General features: G+C 42.6%; 1 protein-coding gene across 6 annotated transcripts in view; it reads left to right on the top strand.

Moving 5' to 3' along the window:
• The window catches only part of osp (myosin phosphatase Rho interacting protein outspread), a 144,734-nt gene that overhangs the window by 107,270 nt on the left and 21,023 nt on the right, over nt 1–16,441 (top strand). For all 6 annotated transcript variants that reach the window (XM_018025164.2, XM_018025163.2, XM_018025166.2 and 3 more), the window contains exon 4: nt 16,114–16,302. In XM_018025164.2, coding sequence (XP_017880653.1) covers nt 16,114–16,302 — 189 coding nt within the window. The remainder of the gene's footprint in view (nt 1–16,113; nt 16,303–16,441) is intronic.

Raw genomic sequence — 16,441 nt, 5'->3', positions numbered from 1 at the left:
AATATTGAATATACCAGACTGTAAAATATGTAAAAATGTGAACACTGTGTCTAATGTATAAAATTATACAGAATACCAAAAGTTGAATCTGTATTGAGATATTTAAACGATGAAATGAATTTACCTAAAATACATATTTTAAACTAATAATATAAATGTTTTATTTTGCAAAGAATCTGCAGTTTATTTATAATTTCATAAAAATAATTAAATAACTATATTGTCTCCAAGTGTAGATATAGATTTTGTAAATTGTACTCGACGTGAAGAATTGATTTCTCGATACGGTGATTGATTCGAGCAAATAATTTGCAATTTCAATTTGATCGGCGATCCGTTCATGCGGATTCAGAGGTAAATTTATATTAATGCGTTCACGGGCCTCGGGAAGAGCCGAGCCGTGGCGTAAAGAAGCCAGCGTACAGACCGTAATTGAGCATCGCGCTGGCAAGGGTTAACGATCTCTTTGCGGCAGCGTGCGATAGAAACGGCTTAAACGGTGCAACGAACACGCGGGAGGCGCTCGCGTGTCACAGATTGCTGCTGCGCGAGTAGGTAACTCCGGCGAGTATACGCGAGATGCCTATTCGTGGAATTGCACCGCACCGTGTCCTAAAACCGCAACGGCTCCCTGTTTGTCGATGCTAGAAAATTTATGGCACGGAAATAATCCAAACCATCGGTTAACAACTGCCATTTAGAAGCTTCTGCCGATAATAGCGATGGACGCGACATAAATTCTGTTTAAACACTTGTTTTCTGTAATTTTCATTTTGGAGCTTCAAGCATATTTGTATTCTGCATTGTTCTACTTGATTTTTTATTTATCTGCAGTTTACAGTTGTATCAGCATTTGAAATTATTTAGTATTAAATCATGACGAATGATAAATAAGTTTTGTCAATCCGATGTCGTGGTTAAACGAAATCAGTCAAGCTGAATTTTCTTGACTAGACTGCGGATTTTTTTATACAAGCGTGCTGAATTTTGATTAGTGCACTCAGTATACAAAAGCGTACAAAATATTGAAAACAAAGTGAATTCTGTGATATTTAATTCATAAATGAAAGGCATATCTAATTTGATTCCTTAATTCTGTATTCCAAACATTTTATTTTGCATAGAAATCTGCAATGTAATCATTTCTAAAGATCTCTTTTAGGTCTGTTGATATTTTGAATTCCCTTGCATTATTTAGCGATGGGAAGTCTGAAAGAATATGATGAATGTGCATTTTCTTGGTATGTCACGCGAAATCAGATGACCATGGGCTAGTATTATGTGTCCAATTCTTCAGCGAGTTAGTATTGTTTGGTCTTTTCAATATAGTTCAACCGGCGAAGCGTTTACATACATGTTTGTCCCTTACGGTAAGAATTTTTGTGCATGCGGCCTGGACTTTTATTTTCAATAAATCTTCGCTAGAATAGTGGACATTACGTGGCAAGTCATTAAGTAAATTTGAAAATTGACAATGAGGAGGTCAGTCGTAGCTCCTCTGGTAATTTCGTCATTACATTGTTACTGGCAAGGTAACTGACAATAATGTTCGCCAACGTAGCCCTGTTCGCTATCGCCAGTTTCGAGGCGCTATTACGCAGTTCAGTTTCGCGCACACCGTTATTCATCGTTCACGCCAATCGTTTACTTTGCTGTAACGACGCTGTTCATGGCCAGGCCGAGTCCTCTTCAAAATTGCTCAGACAGTAGAAAAAGTTCTACCATTTTCTTGTTGAAAAATTTAGAAAATCACAAGGCACAGTAAAAATAATTAGAATATTCTCTAAGTTTTCACGATTATTGCATTCAGAAACTACGAAACGTACAATACTCTTGCATTGACAAAAAGTTCCGATTAAGAAAGAGCGTCGAGGGCCTATCAGGGTCAGCATCGCGCGTAAGCACGCACTTTCTCATTCCAACAAATCGTTTTGCTTTCGTCGACTGGTTTTTCACATGGGGGACAGGGTCGAAGTGGAACAACGGGAAGGTTTCACGTGCGCGAAGTATCATGCAAATGAGACGGCCGCTTCACAATGACGATTTTTGCCCCTCGCGGAATAATTATCGTGGTAACCGTGAAAAAGCGACGTATAGTGGCGTTGGAATTAAGTTAAAAGCGCGCCGTGCCAATTAAACGTGAAATTGTGGCTTTCGTCGCGAAAGACCGTTTAATTGGGTGAAAAACGACGGAACACGTGTCTTGCCGTTAATTGAGGTTGATAATGAATTTCTAGAGACTCGACTCGTTCAGCAACAGACATGGTTAATTATTATATATACGATTATTCATTAAATTGAAATACAATCGTTCAGTCAAATTATGGTGTCGAACAGCATTTTTATTGTAAGACGCTTTATGAAAAGAATAGATAATAATTGATGGAACAATGTTACTTCGCAAATTTCCTATCCAACGATGGAACATATCTCGATGATTCTGTACGATAATAATGGACAGAAAATTGAACATCGCGAGCGGATTGCATTGCGTGCACGTACGCAGCCACGTAATGTATCCAGGCAGATCGCGACACGCCCAGGCATGGGCGAGAGCAACCAGGAAACGTAGCACGCGTGCATGTGTATCGTACATAACGTATTCCTGCAGCCAACGCGGTATGTCTGTGCACACGAACGAAGTAGTAGCCTGCGCACCATTTGGTACATCGGCTATTGGACATCACCGACGTTCCATCGGATGGATATACCAATGCGGGTATTACGATCTGGCCACCGATGGTTTACTACGCTATTATTGGCAGTCTCTTGGCTATTATTGAAATTCCTCGGTGCACGTTGGAATTTAATTAATGGCAACTGCACTTGGTTGGTGATAAGCAATTTGGGAATGTTTAATGAAGAGAGGAGAAGTACCAGTAGGATTCTATTTGAGATACAGTCTGAGGATTTTGGTATCTCGCAGACAATGAGGTAATTCGGCAGAGTTATGAAGATCGTTGGACAGAGGAGTTCTTTTCCATGAGATAAAAGAAGGAAATGGTCGGGGAGAACGGATCTTGCTTACTTTTAGGATGAGGATTCCCGTCGACGTTGGCTCTCCTCTTGAAATATGGCCGGTTGTTTGCGGCAGGGATTCGCAAGGACATTGAACAAGCTTATGCATTAGCAGGAGACGTCCCACTAGTGAACGCGTCGCTGCTGGATTAGAAGAAGAAAACCGGCTGCGTGACTTGCGCTCTTTACATTTAAATCCGTCGGATTATTTTCGATTCAAACGAAATTCGAGGAATCCCGTTTATTCGATTGTTTGAAAAAAATGAAACGCGCTTCCAATTAAAATATTCTTCGTTCTATTCCTTAAGAATTATTACTGCGTCATTGAAACATTTTTTCCGTTCCGGAGTTTCACGAAATATTGCGACTATTATTTGTTTTATCTACTTTACTAACGTTGAACGTCTAGGAGAAAAACTAGTTGGAAAATGGTTACCATTAAAGTACGAGGCTGTGTCTACGTGCGCACGTATCTAGAAAAGTAGTTCAACAGACCGTATAAATAGCTATGACTATCTTATCGTCGCTCGGGGGTTATCAGAGGTGGACAGTCGAACATCGGACACAATTACCGTGGCCGTAAACGCGAACGACGGCGCGACGTCCCGGCTAGTGTGTGCAGCGAAACGATTCAGGCCATTCAATTTCCAGCGACTAATCGTTCGAAAGTCTGTTCGAGCGATCGATCGACGACGCTGGACGCTGAGCCCATCAGCAGCGGCAGCCGAGGGCTTGTTGCGTCGTTGCCCCGCGTAATGCATGCTCTTTATTCTCCTCGGCTCTCGGCTCGACCCCGAAGATTATCATTAAGACGTTCCACGGCCGCGGCCGACTGCCGCTGCTCGCCACCGAGAGGATACAAGATAGATGATGCCGCGGACCGGAGTCCAAAGAACGAGGAAGGAGAAGCGAGACAAACAGCTAATGACGGGATTAAATGAAACTCGTTTAACCCCGGCTCAAACGAGGCGGCGCTGCACCACTTCAAAACTGCTTGCTCGTTGAAACGCACGTTTTCGTGATAAAGATGAAAGAGCCTCATCGAATTTTCGTCCATTTATAAGGGACATAAGCGAACAATGGACTTATTACGCAGAAACGTATGAAGTAATACGAGCAAAGAGTATATTGTGGTATTTAATACCGTATTCTAAATTACCTTCCTTTTACGTAGTAAAAGCATACCGAGTAAATGAGAATAATTGTGTAAAAAGAGTCATGCAAAAATACTGATTAGCAGAAATACTGTTTTAAACGAACAGAACTTGTTTTAGAGGATATAAACTATGCAAAAAGTAATTTACGACATAGAAATGCATTCACTGAAGTATTTTATTTAATTATTGCAGTACATAATTATATAATTATATAATTATTATTAAATAAATATAATATTTAGAATAAATGCAATGAAATGATGAGAATCTCTTCGAACCGTATGGAAATGTAGAACAGTCATGAGATTCATCGGAATTTCCCGCGTTAGCTGAGTAGAAAGATGATCCACGCGCTCGCACGCGTCTCGCTGCGACTATAATTGCGAGCAGGTGGCACCATTAATCTTACGGCCTCCGTAACCCATTTTCCCGGCTCTCTGCTAGCCGGCCATCGCTGCCTGTCGCGGATAATGAAATAACGAACCGGCCACGAAAGGAGAAGCCTCCGAGTCAAACGAACCCTTGCCCCGTGGGTACCGTGAACCAAATCAATTCCTCACGGATTTCACTGATTTATACTTTGAACCGATGCAACCGTACGTCCACCGATCCGAGTGTTACACGGCTGTCAATTTGTTTGGACGTTTTACCCTCTGGGTTGCATTCACGTTTCATCGTGAGCGAAGTACAATTCGCTTCTGCGTGCAACGATAATTAAAAACTGCTTGTACATGTTGATACCATGTGAACACTGAATTTAATTGCAAAAATTAACGTACACAAATTTGTTGGACAAGAATATTCGTGGGGTCCGTGTTGGACTCTCCTGGCTTTGTTACTCGGGCAATGAATTATGCCAGCGACCAGTCATTTTTGCTTCAGCCTTTGCGCGAAGAGATGCCAGATACCTGTCCCAGATTTTCAATCAGTTATTCATAGCGAGAGGGGTTACAGGTGTGTAAGTCGTTACGTGGTGCATGTGACGCAACGAACGAACGAACGAACGAACGAACGGCGTCGAGGCCTCGAAGATGAATGTTTACTTTTCATCTTGGCGTTACGGCCGTTTTGTGTTCCAGTAAGTAATTGGTTACTTTTAAGGGAAGCGCTCGGGACAAGACCGCGTTCAGGCATTAATATACAGTTGAACACGCGCCATAAATTACCGGACGAGTTCGAAAAGTCTGGAGTATATTCTTCCTGGACCTCATCGTTGAATTCTCACGTAACGTGTCTTTCCAACACATTCATCTCCAAATCATTTTCGGTAATTTCTGAGGTTTCCTTCCTCTCTCTCTCTCCTCTGCATTAGAACAACAAGTTGGTAGGAGATTCCTAATATCCAAGGCTGGCATTAATCATGTAAAAGGGTATAGAACTTCCCCAAAGTAAGATCACAAACTTCTAACTAGCTCCATTAAGTTCTAAACCCTTAACTTTATTAGGTGTTCTAATCCAGGGATTAAATTAATCAGAGGAAAACAGTTCTCTATAACGATCAAAGTTGGTTCCCCTAATTAAGAGAATTTCATTTCTGTAATTAAATTTCGAATTTATTTTTTATTACTTTTGTTTCTTTTTACTAATATTATTTTATACATGTTCTGTTTAAATACTCGTGTATTATATTATTTAGGGTACGTATCCGTTTAAAAAAATATTATTATTTCTTATTAAAAATGTAGTCATATGTTCGGTTTCGAAGCTTCTGGATCCTCGCAGTCTCGTCGCGTTTCCCTGCATCGATCAGCAAGCTGGATCGATAACTCACGAATGGCGAACACCTACATAACTCCTTTCGCCCGACGACCTTCGCCATTCCACGATCGCCATTGAATCGAAATCTCTCGTTGGACCTTCGATCTCCGCTTCTGCTGCGATCGATCCCTCGATCCCGTTACTCGTCGCTGAGTCTAAGCGCGCTCGAAAGGGAAGCCAGTCGATCGGTCCCCGCGCGGAATGTACCGCGACGCACGCGTGCGTGTTTCGTGCGGATGATCTCAAAGGTTAACGATGTTCCACGCTCGAAGCGCGGTGGTGAACTACGATCTGGCTAAAGGTGAGGAAAGAGAGGATCGTTCGTGAAATCTAGAAAAAGGCCGAGGATCAAGGGCGAATCGAGCGAGGCTGGAACATCGTCTTGAATAAAAAAAAAACTTGCGCAATGGCCTTCGACATTTTCCGTTCCGCTCTTTTGCTGCACGCGAGCAGTATCTTATGATTCTGAATCATTGCATGCGTTAATTTGACACAACTGTCTTAAGGAAATCGAACATAATGATTAAAAAGAACATTTCTTATCATTTCTCAGTCTAATCACTTCATAGTCTGAACTGTTTTACACATTGCATGCGGCATTTATCATTTCTGCACATTCAGTTTTCTTAACATTAAATTCGCATTTTATCGATGATACAGAAATAAGTAGGGAACAAATGAAGTGAGGAAAGTAAGGGACTAACGAGGATTATAGAATGTGTCGGCGGAATCGTTGATGTTACTACTTAAAATGGTCTCGCATACAAATTCTTGATGAGCCTCTTCCTCTCATTATAAATTGTTATACTAAATCAATTATCCTCCATGACTTCATTATGCGTCTCCCATCAATTTTTACTCTTGCAATATCACTAAATTAAACTGAACTTAGTACGAGTTGTTCAGATTTTAAAGGGTAAAGTAGTAAAGGTCAGTGTCATAGCTGACCCTTCCACATTATCGAATGAAGGATATCTTTATTATTGGGAATAATGTTTATTAAACGAAAACAGGTATATGTACTGGGACACTGCGCATAGCGTGCATTTATCTTGCAGCAGCAAGATAAGGCAAATGCTTGTATCGCTTCGACTCGACTATTTGCATATTATTTACGTCATCGATAAATCTTCTTAATATAACATTTTTCTGTGTACAGACACTAAAAAGTCAGAGGAAGCAAATGTTTCATATTATCTTCGTGATTCGAGAGAATTATAATTCAGTCGCTCTTTCCTTGTAATATCATAAGTGCAGATAATTGAAATTATTACAAATCTTAGATGTTTTATTATAGCTCTATAGCTTTTATGCACCGATTTTCATTTAATATCTAATTAAATTGAACCACATAAACTGTTTAAATCGATCTACCATAGGATCGATCTCCCGTTATCCAGCGTTACACCGTTAATGAAAGCAGCCACTGGCACGGTGGAGCAGCGAGATAGCGGCCACAATTTGTAACCGGGGCAAAGTCAATTAATAAGGACATCGGGTCATTAATTTAATCGCGGCCGCGAGGTGCTCGATAAATATCGAGCGGGTTGAACCGCGGGTTAGATTTATTAATTAGGAAATTTCGCGCGTGCGACGGCGAGCGCGAACATCAAAGGTCCTCGGGAGGTCGGCAGGTCGGCGACGATTAAATTATCGGTCCATCTGGACGGGATGCCTTCTCCGCGTTTTCTGAAAACTTGCGAAACCGCGATTCGCGGATCGGTAAGATAATGCATCGCGAGGGAGGGAGGGAGTTGGGTACACGCGTTCCTTCTTGACCTTTATGGTTTAACCTTTCGTAAATTGCCTCGCATATTTTTTTTCAAACGAGCGGAACGCGTACCACGTGCTTGATTGATAGTTCTGATTGTAAATTAGCGGGGAGTTGATACATCGCCGGTGATATGTAGTCGATTTGAATTGCACCTGGCAAATGAAGAAGGAACTATGTGATAATTGAGACGTATCACACGTAACAATGATTCATTGTAATGCATCCCCGACGTCCAACTGTATATTAACGCTATTGTAAAATATTGACGTTATTTCGTCTGACGTATCAGTCATCGTCGATTCAAATTCCGCTTGACACAAAGGTCAAACGTTCTGCGACGATGATACTGTTAGGCTATTAGGTTATTAGCATTTAATCGAACTCGATCCACCTCCGACGGTCGTAAACTGGAGAACGATCTCATTTTGAACGGCCGGTCTCGTTAGTAGGAGAGACTGATGGACAGGAATTCCATCGAGAGGCGCGCGGAATGGACGATATAAAAGCTCATCTCGCGTCGAGGCGTTAAGGCTCGGCCCGCGTTGCATTCCGTCACGTTGCAGGGGAGGAGTCGTTCCGTGCCGCGAGGAAATCCATGGTATTCTAATCAGTTTCTAGTCCCTCTCCCCTATCGCCGACAAAGTCGATTCGGAGAATAACCGGCCGATCGCCAGGCTTCGCTTGTCGCGCAATGATCATTTAGGGAATATTAAACTTGACAGCGAATTCGAATATCGAACGCCAACGACGTCTACGTTGCATCACGAATTTAATCCTTATCCCTTAGGGTGAATGACATGTTTTAGAAATATTGTAAAACACTATAGTTATGCAGGTATATTACATCTCGAAAATGTTTTATTTGACAATTATTGTTTAGATGAAACAGTGTAGTAAATCTGACCCTGCTTTTACACAGCGACAGCATTCCGAGTCGAAGAAAATCGTGCAAAAATGCTGATCAAATACCGATTAGCAGAAATATGTAAGATATTTTAAAAGACGCTTCTTGTGCAAAAAACCACGATCTCAAAAGAGGGTTAGATGTACCTGACACTGTATAATTGCCAGTTGACGCTCGGTTTGCGAAGTTCCGTTCTTGCATGCAACCGTGGGACTTATTACGTGGAATTGCTCGCGCATATGCATATAATTTGGATGAAAAGTTCTCGAGGCAGCGAGTAATTTAGATCACGGTACTAGATACGCGAACGGTGTAGAAGGACCCTGTCCGAGCACGATTTAGACGAAATTACACCGTATCGCGCAGGGAAGCTTGTGCGATCGCGTCCAACCGTTTTGCCTGTAACTTCAGGCTAGCATAACTTGATCCAAAGTATAATATAGATTCAAAACCTCATGTATCGAAATTTAATCTATCTAAATTATGCACTGAGCAATCAATAGAATCTGTTTGAAGTTCAATTGCGTATTATCTTGAAAACGACGTAAGATTTTATTAATTTAACCTCGGCTATTGAAAATTGACTGTTTGTCGCGGTGGAAATGATCCGAGGGCGAGGCGTCGGTGGCCTGGCGAACGTTCGCGTCTGCCGATGGGTTCCGGTTTTATCGATCGTTTTTCGTGGCGAGAGAGCCTCCCCGGACACACCGGTGGGACCTGTTTTCACCGATGAAAAGTTACCAGATCGTTCAACGCGGCGACGAGCACGATACGATACGAGACAGACCCCCGTTGCTTTCCCAGATGGAATGAAACTGGTCGACCGTGCGAAAAGCACACCGCGTCTCTTCACCGAATCGCGGACTCTCTCAGTCCTTCCATAATCGTATGATATAACCTAATTATCATAATTTAACAGTGCAATTTAACTATTTCACTTTGCCCGTTCTCGTGATTCTACAAAATTCATGTAACGTCCAACGGATTTCTTCAAGTTTCATATAAATAGCAGAAAATGGAATTATAAAGTTAAAGTAACGACGTAAAAATTTTAAATGGGTTCACTTAAAATGATTATCAATGATTTTCCAAGTTCGTCTCGTAAATAACCGTGAACGAGAATTTCGCTTATCTGACGGTGGATCGAACGCGCGCGGGGCGAAAGGCGACGAGGCGATAAGCGCCGTTAATTTCCGTAAATTCGCCGGGGACTCGGGCAGGGCGTTACGTTTTAATTGCGGCAATTAATTAGGCCGACAGGTGGCCCTGAAGCGGATATCGCAGCCTTGGGGTCCCCGTCCTACCGTCGTATCGGCGACCTTGTCTCCGATGAAAGGTTACCAGCTGCCGAGTTGAAAGAGATCCGCGAACATTATATTATTTGCTCGATGAAGAATTAACGACTTAACTCCGTACGAGATTTTCCCGTCCGAGATCGAGGAGATCGTCTCGCCGAAAGAAACTGGATTAACGAGAGGGAAAGAGTGGGAGGGAGATGCGGAGGTAGATGAAGAGACTGCCACGGGGCGCGACAACTCGTGTTTTACATAAGTAGCGCGGATCTTATCTCTGTTCTGGTACACTCTCTGGACACCGCAACCGGGTCACGATGCAGCCGGGTACCAGATCCCCCGTGCACATCCTCCACGACCTGGACCAAACCCGACGCCGCGCTTCTCTCTCTTATTTTTTCTTTTCCTCGTTTATTTTCGACATTCCGGCTGGTCGCACCTTTCGGTTGCTCGTTCCCCTTTTTTACACGCACCTCACCCGTCGCCACCTTGTCCCCGACGTTTTTCTCCGTGCTCGTTTCATTACGGTAACCCTCGAGCTTTTTTCTTTATTACCCCGCTCCCTTATCTTTATGATTTCATTCCGCGTTCTACCTCTCCTTAGCTGCAATTTTATGCTCCGCGAGACACGCAGAAAAACCTGTTTAATCGTTCATTTCATTTTTATAAACTTAGAGAAAAGAAAATTGATTTCGTTAACAGGCATAAATTTAAGCGGAAAGTTATCTGGGATACGCAGGGTTGAGTACGAGCTATTGATTAGGGAAATCCGACGGGAGTTGTCAACGAAATGTACGAGCAATCGGGGGCAATAAAACGCGCGATTTAGAAATGACCGAGCGACGAAATTCCAACCGTGAGCAAGCCAGCGAGCACGGCCAGGGTGTCCCGGCGTCTTACTTTCCATTATCCGCGTTCTTGCCACGGCTGAATGGAGACCGTGCAATTAACTACACTCGACGTTCGTACACGCCGATCCATGAAACGTCCAACGCTCCCGGCTCGCAGCCCGCTTTGTTGCACGGCGACTACAATTTGTTATTTGTTTATACAACGCCGCACCGGCCGGTACACATACTCGTGTTCAAGGCGTCAAGCCGTTTCCACGAGTCCGCGACTGTGACCGCAGCCACGTTTCTCCGTGATTATGTAAACGATTTGCGATTATGAACGTGATTCAGTTCTCCGCTGAAGAAGATTTCAATGATCTCAAAATGAAGATTTTTCAAAATTGCGAGAGCAGCTAATTTTGACAACTATGTTTATATTTAAGACGTTATACTATTGTAGAAACATATGGGACTTGTGAAAAGAGTTAATTTTGCAAAAAATGAATAATACGCTTTAAGAAGTAATGTCCATAATTATTTAAGTCGAACAGATTTTCAAAAAGGACCGGTCACGTTTCGGCGCGTATCGATTCACGTGCGTGCATATGCTCGCAATCTGGTTCAGTCGTTCCACATCGAAACTCGTTGAAAACTGGCTCCGGGAGGCCTTCGACGCACGGGCACGGGTTCGGGAACCGCAAAACGTCCACCATAACATTTGCCCGCTGACCGAGCGTGCAAAAACGCGCGCAAGGACACGAGATTAATTAAAACAACGATTTATGCTCGCTCGAAATTAAAACGGATCGCGATACGACTTCCGTTTCGCGTTTTTCCCGATGTCACCGATAACCGGAAGGATTTCCTGCGTCAACTCATAAATAGAACTCGTGAATACGATTTACTGGGTTGTCCTGACAGTTCGTTCCGATGTAACATAATCTAAGAGCGCTGTACTATCTTAGGATAGTTCGTAGATTATTCGCGACGAATAGAAATATATTTTTCGAATCTCTTCATGTCCATTATTAAAATATTACATTCTCTTAAATTGAGTCACATTGGAGACAAGTACATTGCTTTTCTTATTATACATATTTAAGGCAATTTGATAATATAACGAATAATTCGGTAATACAAACCGAACGTATCCATGAAGAATGGAGCATTGTGGGTTCTCCCATCGCTCGATTAATTCTGCTCAACGATTACCGGTTGCCGGATGGAAGCGAAACAGGAAGGAAGAGGGAAAAAAAGGGAAGCAGAGCTTCCTTATTGGTCGTAGAAAGTCGGTAGATCCGTGAAAACGCGCTACGTGAAATCCAACGACCGCGATTCTCAGCCGAGGAACGCGTAATCGCCTTCGGCGCGGCGAGTTTCCTCTGGAAACTCTTCGGAGGAAAAACGACCACCGAGAGGAGAATAAAAAATGCTTGACTTTAACCGCAACAAAGTATCGTTTCGGTACGGCGATTATCTTCTCGAACACGGTACGCCTGACTGTTCGACGTTAAAAACCGACAACCGATTGAAAAGGGTTTCTGAAAAGGATTCTGTTATCCTCGCTTAATTCGGTTAAACGTCTGATTGACGGGAAAGTATATTCGACATGGGCGTTCTTCAGATTGAAAGGTGTTTATTATTTGCACAAAAATACATTTGCTCTTCTCGCAGTACAGCCTGTTATATTTTACCGGGTTTCTTGTAATGTAAGGGACTCGTTTTTAATATTGCGTCATGCATCGTGTTACACGAGATTGCAACACCGTTTAGAGTAAGTCGTCCGAAGAACGATAAACTTTCCCAATCACCGTAGGATGCTCGATGGCAACGCTCTTGGAATCTGTGACAATGTTAGTTCGCTCCTTTCCCGTGGCCATCAGTTTTGCTCATTCGCGTTCGCCTCCAGGTTACGAGACGCGTACAGGCCGATTATCAACAGGGAATAACTTTTCCTCGTCCGGTTGATCGGACGTCGTTTACGCGCGCCGTTTCTCGCGCGAGGCGCTTGATTAAGCGGTATACGAGACCCGACTTGACGAACCTTTACCGTTAGCAGCCACCTTTATTGCGAGGCCAGGCTAATGAACCGCGAAAAGCATCTACGTTTAACGAATTTCTCCCTCGCGTGGCGTCGCAGCCGAACAAACGACCGGACGGGGATAATTTAAGGTGTAACCCACGCGATGTTTCTCCGGCCTTAACGGACAGTCGTTCTCCAATCTTTCGGATCGCCGCGTTTTATTTTTCTCCTTTACATCTTATACCTCGGTTCACGTCGCCTGATTGCCCAGGCAGAAAACAAGAGATAAAGTAAAGGCGCTAATGTGAATTTCTTCGTACTGTGCGAAGCTTCGAATTCGAGATCACGTCCCAGAGTCTGTCTGCGTGATTCGAATTTCTATCACGCTTCATAATTGAATTTCAAAATTCAAACGCTGCTCCATCTTCAGAATTCTATTAATGGATTTATCTCGATAGTTACTGTAATTTAATTTACAACGATTGGGACAGTAAAATAGCGAATGTTGTAATTCTCAAGGTGTTTGTACAATGCGATCGGAATGCGTGTTGCCAACTGTTGTTTCTGTAACTGGTAACTCTATCACGTTGAAATATTCGCATGTTCCCCGTAGTCGGAAGTGTCAACTCGGGCGATTTTCGAAACTAACGTACTCCATAATTCACCCCGGGCACAATGACTCACCCACGATGTCGGTCCGAGCTCCGCAAATTCCGCTCCCCTCGATAAATCAATTTCCTTCGGCCAATCCGGCCGGCTCACCCACCCACCTTGCGCGGAACGTTTCGCAAGGCTGTCCAGATGAATTTCCTAGCACCGGTGCCCGGTAGCAAAAACGTTAGAAATTTGTTTTCATCGACGAGGGAAAAGGAATCCGCAGCTGGAACAACTCGTTGATCCGGTTAACCAACCGCCTCCCATGGCCGACAGTAAATCACTTAACACTGGACTGCCGTTCCTATGTACACCTACTTTTACCTCGCCAATCAGTTTCAAGAAAACAGTTCATTTGTTCTTACATTTTATTCGTTTAACATCCGAGTAACCATTTTTAAAAAAGTAACACTTAATTTCTCTCTGTAATTTAATGAAATAAAAAAATAAAGTTTACTATCTCGATGTATGATTTCATAAAAGAATACATTAATGCGAGACAGTTTACTTCTAATATCTAACGTAATAGAAATATTGAGTGATTCATCATTAGAGATTTTACAAGTAGTACAAGATTACCGTAAAGCAATCAGGCTTAGATTTAACTTTCTGCAATTACAATGCAAAATACCATACAAAAATGTAATTTACCATTTCGATACATTATTGAATAAAAGAATACATTAATGTAGAACAGATTACTAAATTTATTTTACTTGATAAGATAATAGAAATATTGACTAATTGATCGTGAAGTGTCTTACGCCTGCTTACACCCAGTAAAGCGCATTGTCAAACGTTATCAACTGGTGCAAGATTCCTGTCGCGTCTGTTAGAAGGCGAACCAGCTGGACGGCCTCGCGAGTCTAATGACATTCCGCAGCCGGCCGTTCCAGATAAATCAAGAAGCGTGTCCCGAAAGAGAGCCACGCCACGCTAATAAATACGTCCTATGAACAAAAACGCGAGGCCGGTGCGTACGTGTACGCAACCCGGCCGGACACTGGCCATGATGTATCGCCGCGTTCCGGCTATCTGGAGCAGAGAGACACCCAGTCGGTCCAACGTTCGAGCAGAATCATTCTCATATAAAAGCGTTTGTAAAATTTACGCCCCTCTTTAGATTTTCGCTTTACAGCTAGACATCGACCGAGAGCGAGAAAATTCCCATAGCGGTAACAAACTGGTTCTTATCGACTTACGAGCGCAAATAGGAAAACAAAGTCCGGTCCCATAGTCGTAATTGGTTATTCCTCGCTTCCGCGAACGAAAATGGTCGTCGCTTATCTCCCAGCCGTCTTCGCGTAGCAATCAATTATTTGGTCTCGTTTTACGAGGCGAAAATTGCTGGTAATCGTCGCATTATCCCACGGGAAGCGGCCGTTTACGAGTTTTTGGAATAGTCTAGCGAGAGGAAAAGGCGTCGTCGCCGCGTCGATTTCCAGTAACGCCCGAAATCGGGCGACAAAGTAACCACGGAACGTTTTACTCGTTCCACCTTGCCGGGCGGTTTTTACTGTCGCCTGTATACGGCGCAGTAAATTATCCCGCTGTAATAAAACGCGCGCACCGCACGCTGAACAAATAAACGCGAAATTACGGTGAAACCTGGCTAACTCTCTTTCCCTGCTTCTCTCTCTCTCTCTCTCTCCTTTGGTGAACGGGCATTCGTCTTCCTCTTCGGTTTACCGGTTCGCGAAAATCATTCGAAATAGGCAAAAAGTTGCGCAGAAGTCGACGTATGCCTCGAATCAAAAGAACCTGGTAACTGATTAATAGAAAAATTCTATATACAGGAAATACATATAAAACGTGCAAGAGACATCAATAAGTATATCACAATAGGTGAATTTTTTTATATTGATACTACAAACGTTTTATATTGCACAAAAGTCAACTGGTTAATCGCTGGAAAGGATCCATTGTGTCAGTTTAATTCGCTGTTAAGTGATTCTTAACCGAGAATGGAAATTGATACCACAGAACGTTTAACCTTTACGCGTCAGTCTTAATAGTAGGAAATTGGAACGGCTCGAGGTCGTGCGAAACGTTTACTGAAACCGTAATTGAACCATTCACACCACTGATGACAGTTTCGTTAAAGATCACAATCGCACATTTGCATACGATCAATCGGGACATTTAATTGCTCCATATCGATACCAGATAGAGCATCTCAATTGACCCAGTTCTCGTTTATGCGTTTCTAGGTCTCTAATTGTAAGAACATCTCTGCACATATGCAGTCCCATTGTTTAATTAAGTAATATATCAATTTCCTCTAAAATATGAACAGATTGCAAAATAAAACATTTATTGTAATTAAGAGAATTTCAGATAGAAATGCTTTTTATCGCATTGCAATATATTCTTATTTTTGATATCTGACTTCAAAATTTTAAAGCTCATGTCTTAGCTACTTGATTTTTGTTAATAAAATATTTCTCTGCTAAACATTTTGAATTGTATTCAATTGTACACACGATAATTAGTCGCACCGGCGGATGCTCACTTTGTATATTTTTTATACAGTGGTTATAATTTCTAAATATTCGTAATTTTTTTTTAACTGTCCAAATTCTCATTATTATATGTGATGGCCGTTGTTAAATGAAATCACTGGCTGCTTGATTAAATGTCAATGCGAATGACTACGAGCGAAGGGAAGATGATTAATGGTTCCCGTGATGGTTTCTGTTTCAGCCGGAGACGGTTCCTCAAGCGAGGATCGATATGACCCGGGTGTTGGAGGTCGCCGCCGCCGAGGATATCACCGGACATCCGTACAGCCTGGCCATCACCTCGCCGGAAGGTGTTACCTTCGTGAAGGGCACGTGCCGCGAGGAAACGCGGTGGTGGGCTGACATGCTTCAGGTCTACTCCAGGAACAAGGTTTGCTTCAGGATAATATTCATCAATTATTAGTTTTGATGTTTTCCTTTGAATGCATGATCGTTGAACGAGTGCTTATGAATTTACTTTTATAATTTATGGAATTTTTAATAATTTCAAGGAACACAGTGTACAGTAG

Source organism: Ceratina calcarata, unplaced genomic scaffold, assembly GCF_001652005.2.
Source record: "Ceratina calcarata isolate Rehan_Ccalc_2016 unplaced genomic scaffold, ASM165200v1 scaffold350.2, whole genome shotgun sequence".
Taxonomy (NCBI): domain Eukaryota; kingdom Metazoa; phylum Arthropoda; class Insecta; order Hymenoptera; family Apidae; genus Ceratina; species Ceratina calcarata.
Note: the sequence above shows the minus strand (reverse complement) of the source record. Positions and strands in the feature narration are given on the sequence as shown.